Source organism: Morchella importuna (assembly GCF_003444635.1).
Source record: "Morchella importuna strain M04M26 chromosome Unknown Morimp01GS019, whole genome shotgun sequence".
NCBI classification, from domain to species: Eukaryota; Fungi; Ascomycota; class Pezizomycetes; order Pezizales; family Morchellaceae; genus Morchella; species Morchella importuna.
The window spans coordinates 228,700-242,918 of NW_025763416.1; the positions used below are offsets into that span (position 1 = coordinate 228,700).

Sequence of the window (14,219 nt, forward strand, 5' to 3'; positions counted from 1 at the left end):
ACTACTCCAGCGTAGGCCTGCTGAAACAGAGTGTTCGGCAATCCTACAGATTCTCTCCATTGTTCCAGGCTGGACACATTCGATCAGGTTCTCCGTAAACACTTCGGTCTGCTTCTTATAAGTGTCAGATTCGATGATGGTAGCGGGGCGTCCGAATCTGTTTGTTCGTCTCCTTCCTCGGGGAGAAATGATAGTGATATCTCGCTGCCTCGGACTTTTCGTTGAGTAGGGATAACTTTTGTCGGTCTATCCATCTTCTCTCACACAAGGCTTATATTTGGTATGCCACCAGTTTTGTGCTGACTCTAGCCCTACGGATTCGCTGTCTGTGCGCCGTTCGTAGCAGTTGTGTAGTGGGAGTCTGGTCCATGACCAAAAGATAAGGATCTGGGAGTTGACGCTGTTGAGTCTCCCATGACGAGTGACAATTTTGGATGGTAGTGAGATATTGTTCGAGTCGGTAATTGTATGTCGTGTCTGAAGTGTGTCTTAACAAGCCTGTTCGTCCTGGGCTCGGCTGAGATATAAATGTTCGCACGTTCGCAGTAATGTAATGTGTTTTTTGGTCATCTGGATTTCCACATATCAAGTCGCCTTGTCCTAGCAATAGAATACTTCTTTCAAGAGCAGGGAAGATGATGCTAAGACGGAGACGATGAAGTTGTTGTGATCAGTGTAATATTGTAGAGTTTTTTGTGAGTTTTTATGAGGTTTGGCTTTGGTGAGTTTTCTGGCAATGTATGAAGTTCATTAATTCTTGGCGGCTTTTAGTGCCCCTTGCCCATAGTTGCTGGTGGTTTTTGTAGGCCTCAGTCGATGCTCGAGTTGTGAATAGATAGAAAAGGGGTCTGAAAGGGACGGTTCCAGTGGGCTGGGGCCGTCCTTAGTTGTTCCAGGCAGTATCTGGTTCCTGTTAACAGACAAATGTAAACAATGAATAGGTTGTTAGGCGTACTTGTTAGAGGCTGTCTTGCCTACCAAATTTTGCTAACGTAGGACTTTGTTGTCGTACACATCACTACTTTTCCCAGCAGCAGTTTCAGTTGCTGTGGGCGCGATAGGCCGTTGTCTTCTTTTGTTGTAAACTGCATTGGGAGTTATCCCCATGCTGCATCTTCCTGTGGGTGGGTCTTGGGCCCGGGATTAACTATGGGTATTGGTAGCGGGCTTGGGTTTGTGTCTGGGTCCGAGTCTGTTTGTGATTCGGATCTTTGTTCGTTATGGGCAGTTGCTATTCTGTTGCTTTGTGGGTCTGCGTGCGCTAGGGACCTTGGCAACTAGTAGCATGCGGATGGGTGTGGGCTGTAGTAGACACGAATAGTAAAGAAAGACCTCCAGCGCAAATTTGATGTGCGCATGATTTTCCGATGTAGGAATAACCTTTTTGGCGAGGGGTGGTCCTTTGGTTGACTTTGGCTGTGATGTTTCATATTGTTGGTACACGCTTGCGCACAGTTGTACGTGTCAACAATCTTCCGTTGGTATAGGTGTACTTGGATCGCAGCTCCGCTTCTTTCTCATCACGGAAAGGCCCCGCACGCTTAACTTATGGTGCATAGTCGGCGTTTTTTCCCCCATGCCCAATCCAAGTGCAGCCATTTGGCGCATTGGGTTTCTGGGTTTGCGGGGAGGGTAGCGATGTTGAGATTTTGCAGTTCTGTCAAAGAGGCGTCGAGGGGTAACCGTTTTGTTTGCGAAAGTAAGACCGAAAAGAACTCCAGGTTGTTTCATTATGTGGTGAATTGAACCCGGGAGGAGGGGCGCATGATCATGGGAGGTAAAGTTCGTGTCGCGTACTCTTTCCATTTGGCTTTATGCTAAGTTTTTGAGTAACCCATAGTGTCGGCTATCGGAATATTTCGATGCTCAGTTTGAAGGTTTGGCAGAAAGGACGAGTAACGTGGTGACGTCAATATAGATTTATGATTTCTGTTCGAAGCTCAAAAGAATTATAGTTGAGTCACTGCTTTCAAATGCTCCCCTATGGAGAGTAAGGAAAGGGTCACGCATGATGTTGGCATGTCGGAGATATGAATTTTCGACACTCTGGAGTTAACGCACCGGATGATATCGGATGTGGAAGGGATAACTTGGTTTAGGTTCTATTAGGAAGCGGTATTCAATTTAGTTTGTCCCTCTGTTTGTATTCGATCGTTTTTATCTAACACTCTTTGTAATGCTGAGGGTGGATTGACGAATTATTTTGATTTCACAAAGGATTAACGCTGTTGTTTTCTAAAGAGTTTCTGTTTTCCTCGGGCGGCAAATGTAGTTGATCAGTCGGCGGCAACAGTCGGAGGGTTTGGTGACATTCGGATTTACTCTTGTCATTTTTCCTGGTCTTCTGGTAATGTCGAAACGGGGTAAGTGCAAGTGAAAGTTCGCTTGGTTTGTTTCGCATTACATTCAATTAAACTACTCTAGTCTACCCGGATTAGGAGGTCTGGCTGCGCTGTATTTGTAAATTGTGCATTGGACCCACGGATCGCGTGCTCCAGTTGTGCAGTAAGATTGTGACGGTAGAGAGCGTTTGCAGGTCTTTCTAAACTCCCTGATAATCCTTCCATGAGTAATGCAATAAAGTCCCCTTGTCCTAGCAATAAGAACTTCTTAAGAGCACGAAGATGATCAAATAATTTAAATTTAGTTGACATGAGTTCAATTAATCTGGCCATGGTGGTTTTGTAGGCCTCGTCGATGCTCATCTCTAAGCGGGCAGTATCTCCATACGTAAGCTCTTTAGAGGTAGATTTTGAGTAGCTCATCACCCACTCTGCGTCGCTACAGCCATGACGAATAAAGTTGAGTGATTTTCCGATGAGGAATACCTTTTTTGCGAAGGACTCTGTGATTATTGTTGGAACTTGCGATGAGTGTATAGTGTACTTATCCTCCCATACGGAAGAGGCACCAACTTTGGCACCGCCCATATCAGGGATACTCGGGTTTTGTTCAATAACAAAGAACTCCAGGTAAGGATCGGTAAGTTCGCCATCATAGATCCAGTGTCGGAGCATATCATAGAAAGGACGAGTAACGTGGCTCAACAAACGTTCAGCAAATGAATGCACAAAAGGGTCACCATGTGATGATGCAAATGTGTGAATGGTGGAAATAAGTTGTCCGCCCTTTTTATCTAATTAAAGTGACAATTCAATACCAAATTCTCCCAACAGCGAGGGTTTTGACACGTACCTTTCGTTTGTTCAACAATCAAGCTCATCAATCTCAGCCCCATAGTCGCCTCTCTTGTCCAGACAACACATCTTTTCAGAGTGACTCCGGCCGCTCTCACTCCTTTGTTGGTATCGGATGTTGCAACTGCCCTCCGGATCTCACTTTCTAGCCCGCCAATAAGGTTAATATATCCCCTAAGCTCTAAACCCATGGCAGACTTGAGAGATTGCCCAACTAGCCCTCCATGGACTTCACCCTCGAATGACGACTCCACAAACTCATTGAGTGACCTATATAATAGTGACGGTTCTGCTAATGTGTGTAGCAAGGATACTAGAGGTAACGGCAAGCTTGGCGGGATAGATATCACAAACTTCTGCATTGTGGTATCTTTCGCATTCGGTGGGATAGTTGCAGGGTTAAATGGCAGTGAGGTTGATGAAAGACCAAGAAGTGTAAACGGCAAGCATGAAAGAAGAGTCTGCTCACTCGGTTCTTCTAGACCTTAGATTTGACTCTCGCCCAAAAATCGCCAAGATTCAAGAAACTCACCAATTCCATCATCCCTCTCCGCTAATAGCTCCGCTTTGGTCCTCATTGCCCCCTCGTCAGCTCCAGTTCCTAAACTTCCCCATTGTCCTCCAAGATCCCCGCCCACTAAACCACCACCCCCAGGCCCTCGAGCCTTTTCACGTCCTGGTAATCTGTGTAACCCCATATAGCTGAAGGCTTCTGAAAACACTGCGTTCCCTGCGCTAGGAGCCATGACAAAGGTTTGATCACCTACGGGGGCGGCATATTGTGGCGAATCGGCAAGCTCATGGAGTAAGTAGAGAACAGCCCATTTTTGTGAGAGGACTCGTTGGTTTAGAAGTTTGGCGCACAGATGTGAAAATCGTAATGCTGGATCGGGCGATTTATGATCTCTAACGACTATACTCTTGTTCAGCTTTGGATTAATCCAATCGAAAGGTTGAGATGAGAGATCATTACGTTTATTTTTGATACAATCAACAATATGTTGTACATCCATCACGACACTCGGTTTTCCCTGGCTAGAGTCACTATCAGCCCTCCCATTTTATTCACGGGGCATCGCCAGCAAAACTCAATATATTCTTCGGTCTTAAGAGAGCTCAACCTATCGATAATCTGCTGTGCTCTGTCCAACGCAGCATCATGTCTCTCGTGGTAGGCCTCCTGGCCCTCATCTGGTCCAGCGCGCAAAAATGTTTCGATAAGCGAAGAGAGCGCGTGGTCGATGCGATGATTTCGTCCTTCGGCCATTGAATATCTTGGGGTCTGTTTGATGGCGCGGGGATGAAGTGCTTGGGTCTCATGTTTATCCATTGCACGCGTGAAGTGGGATACGCCAAGTCTTTCGTGGGTTAGGGTTTAATAGCAACCGGACAATCTTCATTTCTTTGATGCTTATATGTACGTACATAAATGTATCAACTATTGCTCAAAGCGCCTCTAAATCGTATCTCGCCTAATCTCTCCGCCGACTACATTCTAATGAACCTGAGCGACCGAGTGATATTTGGTGATACATCCCCGACGGTTCTTATTACAGCCTTCCAGAAGTGGTTATCTTAGGTGGCGATGCAAATCTCCTGTCGTCACGGATAATTTATCAGAAACAAGCACTCATGTCGACATCGAGGGTCTCTATAGCTCTCCCGCGGGATTAGAATATATCTTGAAGGCCCAGAATCTCGATCGTATGCATAGAGAGATTTGATCATGGCCTCAATTGCCTGTACAGTCTTGACGAATACTGCCAATTGACGAACAGGGGACTTTGGGCCAATAGAAATTAAAAGGACCGGAGATCTCGTTGCTTGACTGTTTCTTTCCATACTTGGAATCCCTGTTCGTCAAGTGGCAGTATTCGTAAAAGACTGTATGTAGTTGATGACCGGACTCAGAGTAGTATTATTCCTGCCTACATCTTAAATGAATCTCGTGGTACTCAATTAGAAAATTGTATCCGATTACATGGGGTTGGTATCTATTTTCCTGACGCTGATCGTCTTGGCACGTGAAATCCTTGCTCAAATTTCTTGATTGGCGTCACGTCAAAACGGTATAACGGTACATACATAGACTTACAGGATTGACAGCTAGATACCGCTCATCGAGGTATTGACGCCATTGGAAGCCAGTACAAACCTGGTGTGCGAGTACTAGTAAGAGTGTTCATATGCTATCACTCGCCCTCTTGCAAGCTTTATTAGTCGAATGGAGTGTATGTACTTTGGGTACACCCGTGTCTAGAAAATTCCCGGATCCCACTCCATAGCAACCAAACCGCGACCCATCGAATATCTAGACAACTACAGATTGAATAGACATGAAATTGAAATTGTGGCATAATTAGATAGTAAAGAAATGAAATATAAAAAAGCTACTATTTTGTGTGGCCCCCATTTGCCTGATTCGCCCTTGGCATACTATGAGCTCAAGGCGCATCAAAGGTCTCTTGGGGGGAAATATCCCCACTCCTCAATGGAAGCTCTCCATAACTCATCTATACTATGAGGCCTTCTCTACCTCTTATGCTACCTTTTCCACAACTTAGATTTAAGCAAACCCCATGGGTTTCGTGGTGGTGTTTGGTCGTGGTCTGGTTGCTTTGGTGCGGGATCCGGGAATTTTCTAGACACGGGTGTACACAGTCTGGTAGAATTATTGCGCAAAAATTCCTTTAAGGGCCAATAGGATTATCGGGTTATGGGGAACTCACTTTCGCAATGATTCTACTGGTCATTGTACTACTGAAAAGACACCTTCGCGCAGACTCCTGAGACAGGTGTCTTCTCACTTGTCTCCACCCCCGAAGTACGTATTATAGGCTTTTCTCTTTAGCAATCAGCTTAGCCCTCGAGGTTCCGCAAACATCTAGTTGAAGTTTCCTGCTGTGAACACATACCTGCCAGTAAAAGAACCAAGAAACACAAGTTCCCAAAGAGTCACTACTCCATTTAAATAAAGCTTTGCCTTAGCTGAGAGTTGTCGCTAAATGTGTACGGCAGTAGTTTATCAGCGCTGGAAAACGAAATAAATCTTTTTATCCTGTTATTCGATGTTTTTTTTTTAAATTATTTAGGCCGGATGCGTATGCGTGTTAACTACATAATACCCCGTTCGGCAAAACTGCGATATGAATATGGCGAGGTTGCAACCAAATATGTGATTTTTGGGATCTAGCATATTTGTGGTTACAATTGGTGTGTTCGGCTACAACACAAGTTTGGGTATACTTGGTGGGGTGAGCCGCTAGTTCTGGTGGTGCTATCTCAAATATTTAGGTTGGAGCAGAATATTTTTATCGTGATATTGGGTAGCTGATAGTAGGTTGAGAAAATTGACATTATGTGGTTGCCAGAACACTACCGCTAGAAAAAATATTGCATATTTTCTCAATATCACGATATTGGGCTGAATATCATGATACTGAGGTGTTGCCGAACGGAGTGTTATATATATCGACGCCAGGATATATACCTCGAATTGTAACTATGTAGCAATCCCAAGTCAAAAATATGTAGGGCCGTGTGTACCTACATGCATATGCATAACATTAAAGCGAAGGAGGGCGGGGGTCAAATGCGGACATGTACGATATCGTTTCATACCCTAATTGCTCGAGAGATTTGTAGTAAGAGAATCCTATTGCATGGGAGATATCGACTCTGCCAGGCGGCGAGCCTATATAACAAGACCCCAGCGGCGTGATTCTGTCGTATGGTATTTTATGTTATATCAGGTTTAAGGGATAACAATCTAATGCTGCTTTAAAATTTAATATTTATGCTGAGAATTAAATAGAATTGATGAGCCTACTTACAGTGCCTGTAGCTGTGTTACACTAGAACAAAGTTGTTTGAAGCTTATCATATATTGATATATATATCGGTAAAGAATGAAATGTTGAATTGGACTAACCGGCTAGACCATGTTCAAGCAGATCCACAATGACCTTGACATGTAGGGGGGTACCTATCCAAAGAGCAACCGGAGGTATTCCTTAGCTTGAGAAGAGCGGATGGTATATATTTACCTGACCTTTTCTTTTTCGTCCCTCACATCCCCACGTTAATGAGCAGGGATATGGTGGGGTTTGGCAGGGTTGATAAATATCGTGACCAGTGTTGTGGGTGTTTTTTGTTATTGCTTGTGTTGCTGAAATGACACATGAAGTTCCAACCATCAAACCGACACCGCTGCGGGGTAAGAATCCATCATGTAAGATGCATATGCTGTGGCCCCCGTACGTATTTTTTCTTTTTCTTATTGTAGTTATGTAGAGTACACACCTTGTGTTTATCATTTTAGACGGAGCAAAGCTACTAGCATTTACCACCAATAATTGAATAGGCGAATTTCTTTCCTGACGGGTGCCAAAGGTCGGTCAAGCCAACGAACAGAACGGCGAGTACCGATATTTCTGGGATATATGGCTCGAGAAGCTATGGTGGGTAGGTGTGTAAACTTCGGCGTTTGCAGCCAATCAATCTATAGGAATTGGGAGATCTACCCCCATAATGGTACTAGCGCCTAGCCTGACGGTGGAATTTTCTCTAATTCCCATACAAAAAAAGTTCCTCTGAAGTTGACACACCCACCCCCTATGCCTTCTCGCGCCATACGCCCATGGGCTTAAAGCAAAGTGGTGGGAGGAAAACTGGTGGTGTATGCATATTCCCGTGACTTAAGCCAATCAGCAAGCACTTTTCTACCAGTACTTTGCTTTAAGCCCATGGGCGTATATCCCAGAAATATCGGTACTCACTATGGAAATAATCTAAGGAGAAGTGACTTGTGATAAACTCATAGGTAGAGCTAGAGTACTTCCCTTAAAACTAGTACGTCTCATAGAAGCATTTCACTGGCACTCCTTTCCAGTGAACCTTTGCCTACAATCCATCCATAGAGAAGAGTGCTCCATATCAACGATGGGTGGAACTAGAGCTCTAAGCAGTTCTGGTTCGTGGGGATAGTTACTCTACATTCGCCGAAACTACCGGCATAATTAGGAGCACGAACCATGACTATGTCAGGTACGCTGTGGCGTACTGCACCATCAGACCTCCAATTGGTGTTTGTTGATTCCAATAACCCAATGAGTGCACAAGCCTTCAGATATTATCAACATACTCTAGTACAATAGTACACATAGCATAGAACCACGTCTAGCTTTACAATCATGATACGTTTAACAATAGAATTGTTAACACGAAGGGATAGTTGATGAGCTATCCCATAGTCAGTAAAATGCTGACCCCTCAGAAAAAGTAAATTTGGTGTGGCTTTACTCGTAGCTTTATAGCGTTTCCGAACACGACCAATATTGCATGACATACAAAAAGGTAGATTTGGCGCTTTTTCGTATGTCATGCAATATTGGTCGTGTTCGGAAACGCTATAAAGCTACGAGTACTAACAGATCTACTCACGCGTTTATTAAATAGTCAGAATTCTTAGTAAGGATTTAGTTGCAACGATATCCGACCATTTAATGAACGCCCGAGTACTCAAGGTACATTCGCCTTGAATAACAGTGTGTAGGTATTTATATACAGCCACTCAGCAAAAGTGTTCGTGATATGGTTTTAATGTCAGTGCGCAGTGTGGCGCACCCGTTATACTGATCTTATTAAAGTTGAGGTTCAAAACAACGAAAAATATATAATATAGTTTGTGACTATATATAAATAGAAGATAGGTCATTGATCTTATTCTTCATTAATTTGGGCGCCATTGGTCACTGGGAAAGTCTTCTCTTGGGGGGTTCTTGATGGTCCGCCGCGGTTACATATGGAGAAATGTCTCACTCCGAAATCGGAATCACGAACACTTTTGTAGAGTGGCTGTACATACATTTACCAAGTGAAAGCACCGCACAAATCGCCCTTCCCCGGCCCCGTAAAGACAAAGCAACTCAGAACAGCTAAGACCGAAATACGCCCAAAGGATATCAGCACCGGGTGATCACACAAAAGTACACGGGTCCTAGCCAGAGCAGGTGGAGAATCGCTAAACAAATCCAAAAGCGGGGTTTCGCCGGTACCCTCTGGGTTGTTTGGGAGATTCAGGTCGAATAGCGACAAACCACGTGACTGTCGGTCCCTCTCACGATCCAAACCTCCCGGCAGAAACAATCACGAGATCCTTGGAACAAGCCAGTCTATTCATGGGTCCTAGACTTCATATTGCGCGAACAAACATTCCCAAGGGGCTTGACCGTCCATCCCAGACAGTGGGTGATCTAACTGAAGGCAGGGTTTCAAATGAATTCCCCACAATATGTTAAACCGCATTGAGCCTTCGAGCGCCATCCAGATCCCAAGTTGCGAAGCATCGTGGGGGCGATCAATTTTAGGGGTGAAAGGCGATGAACGGGATGAGTATATCGGGGTGCTCACAGACACTGCTGGTCTTTGTGGAAACCATTGATAAAGATTGGAGGGAGGAAATGATCCATCGAAACTAAGTGTGCGTGGTTACGTTCCAAATGTTTGGTCAAGTAAAGCACAAGTATGTGGATATCGCGTGGGGAGAGGATGAAACTAAAATCTTGAGTGGGATGGATCCGATGATGTTGTGATCATGTTGCGGCTCCAAAATGTGGGGTGGAATGTGCCGTATCAAACTCTGTTCGTTTCTTTAAGTCGGAAAATTACCCGTTTCCCAGATTCAAGACAGGGGTTTGTGTAACGAAACTTTCGAGGACTGGTCTGCGCTTTGGAATAGAGTAGATGGGCAATTGTATTGAAAGGAGCTGGAAACGTCATGTAGACCCTGGGTAATCATTCCTTTTTAGCTTTCAATGTATCATGATAGCCGGTTCTTACAACGTCCAAAAACCTTATCGTGACATGCATGGCACCACCGGTTCTTCCGGATTGAAGCCTTTTTATTTTTTCCATGCATTTTATTTTTCATTTTTTCATATCCATATCATGCAGACAGTGGGTGCGTTGCGCAGGTTGCATTGCAGGTCTGCAGCCATCCCTGTTTTAGCCCTTCGTCATAGCTGTGCCGGGTTTCTTAGCTCCCTCCATCCCTCCCGAGTCCATATCACACCTGCCTTTGTTCCTTCTTGCCCACTCCGTAATCGTAACAGCAGAACTGAGGGGACCAGCATTAATTCTCCCCCTCCCCCTCCTTCTTCCTTTGCCGCTGAATTGTAAACCATTACAATCTTCCCAAAATCCATCTCTAAAATACACTATCTTCCAAATCTACCCAGTTAATCCTCCATCCCAATAACTGTCATAGCTATATTGTTCAAAGAATCCTAAGCAAACATCTTCTCAAAAACACACTCAGATTCGCGGAAACAACATCTACTCACCATGTCCACTGTATCCGGCAGCGGCACTGGGAAAGACTGGCCCAAGCATCATGATGATAATCATGACCCTTTCTCTGCCCCTCATATCTACTATGGGGAGCAGAACCTCAACGCCATAGGTGGTAGGCCAAGAACCTTGTCTGCGGTAAGTTGAAATGTTTTCCGTTTTCATTTATCAACCCATCAATTAAAAATGGGGGCAAGAAAGAGGCTTTGGCGGGAGAGGAAGAGAGGAGGAGAGGAAGACAAGAAGACCTTTCTGGAAAACTGTGGATTTCCGCATCTAGATCCCATCTAGCTTAGAGGTATCCTACTTGATGTTTTCTAGGAGTGATTCTGTAGCCTCGTGTTTTCGTCCCCTGAACTTCTATAACTCCATTTGCCTCATCAAGCGACTGACCTTCGGAAACAGACTTATGACAAGCACACACTAGCTCCTACATCTGGAGGTCTGGCACTACCACTATCAAAGCCAGTCCGGAGATCTTCAGCAGGTAGGTTTTGTGTCCTCCTTGATTTCACAACCCCTTTAGCTACCTCAGCAGGCTTTGGCATGCTACCGTGGGACCAACTGTCATGAGCCCGAGCTAACGGATGGAATTAACTAGATGATTATAACGCACATAATCCTAGAAAATTTTTAATCAATGTCGAATCTACTTACAGGAGCTTGCTTGCATCTGAAGACACGGACGGCAACTTTCAAATTACAATTGAGGATGGTGGGCCGAAGGTAAAGCTCTTCTTTCACCGAGTCGCGATTAAATCTAATGAAATCAGGTACTCTCATTAGGAACCGCAAACTCCAATGGCTATAATCACAGTCAAGTTCGTGGGACTTACATGCTATCAAACCTTCTACAAGAGCTTACATTGGCAATTGACTACGGACGCAAACACATCGTCCTTGACGAGGCCCGCTTAAATGAGAACCCAGTTGCTCGCCTCCGTCGGTTGATAAAACATAGCTTCTGGGACGGTCTGACTCGGAGAATTGATGCAAGTGTTATTGATATCGTTGCTAAAGACCCAAAGGCCGAGAGGATGAAGGATCCTAGGCCAAGAATTTACGTTCCTAGAGGGGCACCGGACCAGTTGAAATATTACCAACGGATAGCCAAGGAGCAACCTGAATTAGATCTCGACGTTGTGGAGCTTCCAGAGCAGATCACGGCAGAATACACAAAGAGTAAATAACTTCCAGCGGTTATCGGTCTTTATGAATTACGAGTTTTGACATTTTTTATTTAGGCATCAACGACAAGCCAGGACTACTCGCATTGGCCATGGAAAAGTATGTCGACGATGATGGCAAAGAGCAAATGAGAGGCTGGCCATTTGTGGTCCCCGGTGGTAGATTCAATGAGCTATACGGTATTTTTTCCCCGGCATTACCTTTTGAGTGTTAGATCTCTAATTATATCCAAACAGGCTGGGATAGTTACATGATCGCCTTGGGCCTTCTGATTGATGATCGTACCGACCTTGCTAAAGCTATGGTCGTCAACTTTTGCTTCGAAATTGAGCATTACGGCAAAATTTTGAACGCGAATCGCTCATATTATCTTTCGCGTTCGCAGCCACCATTCCTAACCGACATGACGCTCCGTGTATTCAAGAAGATCCAACACCTCGAAGGATCCACCGAGTTTCTTAAAACCTCAACCCTTGCAGCTATAAAGGAGTATTTTACTGTATGGGTTTCAGAACCTCGACTAGATCCGATTTCTGGATTGAGCAGGTATCGCCCTGATGGTCTTGGCGTTCCTCCTGAGACTGAACCTAGCCACTTTGACTCTCATCTGGGACCATATGCCAAGAAACACGGAATGTCAATCGAGGATTTTATCGTCGCCTACAATGATGGCGTCATCAAAGAGCCAGCTTTGGATGAATATTTCCTTCATGATCGTGCTGTTCGTGAATCTGGGCATGATACGAGCTATCGCCTGGAGGGTGTTTGCGCTAATTTGGCAACGATTGACCTTAATTCATTGCTTTATAAGTACGAGACAGACATCGCTAAGGTGATTGAAACATACTTCGGTGGACGCTTGGTTATTCCGCAGGAGTTTTCAGCCAAGGGGCACCCAGATCTTCAAACAGGGTCTGTCCATACATCTGGTGCTTGGGAACGTAGGGCCAAGAGGCGCAAGATGTTGATCGATAGGTACTTGTGGAACGAAGAAAAATGCATGTACTTTGATTACGATACGGTAGCGAAGAAACAGATCAAGTATGAATCTGCCACTACATTTTGGGCCATGTGGGCAGGAGTCAGCTCTCCAAAGCAAGCTACCAAAATGGTAGAAACTGCCATGAAACTGTTTGAGGAGCACGGAGGTTTAGTAAGTGGTACAGAGAAGAGTAGGGGTAGAATTGGTTTAGACAGGCCCAACCGGCAATGGGATTATCCTTAGTAAGTCCTATTATTTCTCCTGAGGGTGTTTTCTGAGCGGCTATTAATGTATATTGTAGCGGATGGGCTCCTCAGCAGATTCTTGCTTGGGTTGGTCTTGAGCGTTATGGCTACAAGGAAGAAGCAGAGCGTCTTGCTTACCGTTGGCTCTACATGATTACAAAAGCCTTCGTAGATTACAATGGTGTAGTCGTGGAGAAATATGACGTGACCCGCCCTATCGACCCGCACCGTGTTGACGCAGAGTATGGAAACCAAGGGCTGGATTTTAGAGGTGTTGCAAGAGAAGGGTATGTAGTCATTCGAAACCACGCTTATCGGCACTACTAACACCGTGTGTTTACAGGTTTGGTTGGGTGAATGCCTCCTACCAACTTGGACTTACCATTATCAACTCCCATATGAGGCGTGCCCTTGGCGCCTGTGTCGCTCCATCCGATTTCTTTTCCGCTACAGACTCCGAAAGGGAACTCCTACTCCTCAAATGGGGTGCTAGTCCTCCAGATACCCCCGAAGAGAGCCCCGCAGAACCCTTGTTCTTTGGTTCCCCTCCTAAATAAAATTGTTACCATGCTGAAAGGTTCTATACTTGATGGAAGTTGCGGGCTACAGACTTACCCATGATCACCCTTATCCATCGCTTTTCTTTTTTACTTTAAGGAGGCAAGGTTATATCTTGCTGAAAGTTTATGTCTCCATCGATTCAACTACTTCAACTGCTCTTGTTCCTTTTCGTTTCATTTGATGGCGTATACCTCATCTCTCATTTTAGTCACTTTCTGTTAAACTCCTGGGGTCTAGATATCTGTTTCGTGTAAGTAGAAGTATTCAATCAACGCTGAACTCGCATATCATTTTGTCGGCCTATATGCAGATTGTAGACCTTATTTTTGGAGTCGCAAGTTTAGGCGATAGGGTGGTCAATTTTAGCTCCTGGCGCCCTCTATATGTAATGTAATTGCGGATATAATACGAGCGAAACCACTACTACATCTGGGAGAGTGATATCAGATTACAGCTGTGGTATTCTACGTTTTTCTGGCCAGGATGTCTCTTATTTCTAGATGTACTTAGTACTACGATGTACTACATCCTTACTAGGTGTACTGCTCCTTGAGCTTGTAATAAATAATATTCATTTATATACATATATACAAACACCTATTCAAACATTCAAAAGGCCTTTCCAAACCACTTTATACTCATGTCGATATAATATGACTCGAATTGGAGGATTTGTTAGCTGTTGAAATTGTTGCA

The 14,219-nt window shown here is 44.6% G+C and overlaps 2 protein-coding genes across 2 annotated transcripts; one reads left to right on the plus strand and one right to left on the minus strand.

Moving 5' to 3' along the window:
• Window positions 1–2,420: 2,420 nt before the first annotated feature.
• Window positions 2,421–4,527, minus strand: LAJ45_06454 (uncharacterized protein; the record flags this gene model as incomplete). Its single annotated transcript, XM_046116018.1, has 5 exons — window positions 2,421–3,136; window positions 3,196–3,672; window positions 3,730–4,110; window positions 4,171–4,232; window positions 4,319–4,527. The coding sequence occupies 5 exons, from the start codon at window positions 4,525–4,527 to the stop codon at window positions 2,421–2,423; spliced, it is 1,845 nt and encodes a 614-aa protein (XP_045970679.1).
• Window positions 4,528–10,541: 6,014 nt separating this feature from the next.
• LAJ45_06455 (uncharacterized protein) lies at window positions 10,542–13,519 on the plus strand (the record flags this gene model as incomplete). Its single annotated transcript, XM_046116019.1, has 8 exons — window positions 10,542–10,685; window positions 10,953–11,034; window positions 11,149–11,273; window positions 11,321–11,729; window positions 11,792–11,914; window positions 11,972–12,959; window positions 13,019–13,249; window positions 13,306–13,519. The coding sequence occupies 8 exons, from the start codon at window positions 10,542–10,544 to the stop codon at window positions 13,517–13,519; spliced, it is 2,316 nt and encodes a 771-aa protein (XP_045970680.1).
• Between the last annotated feature and the right edge of the window lie 700 nt (window positions 13,520–14,219).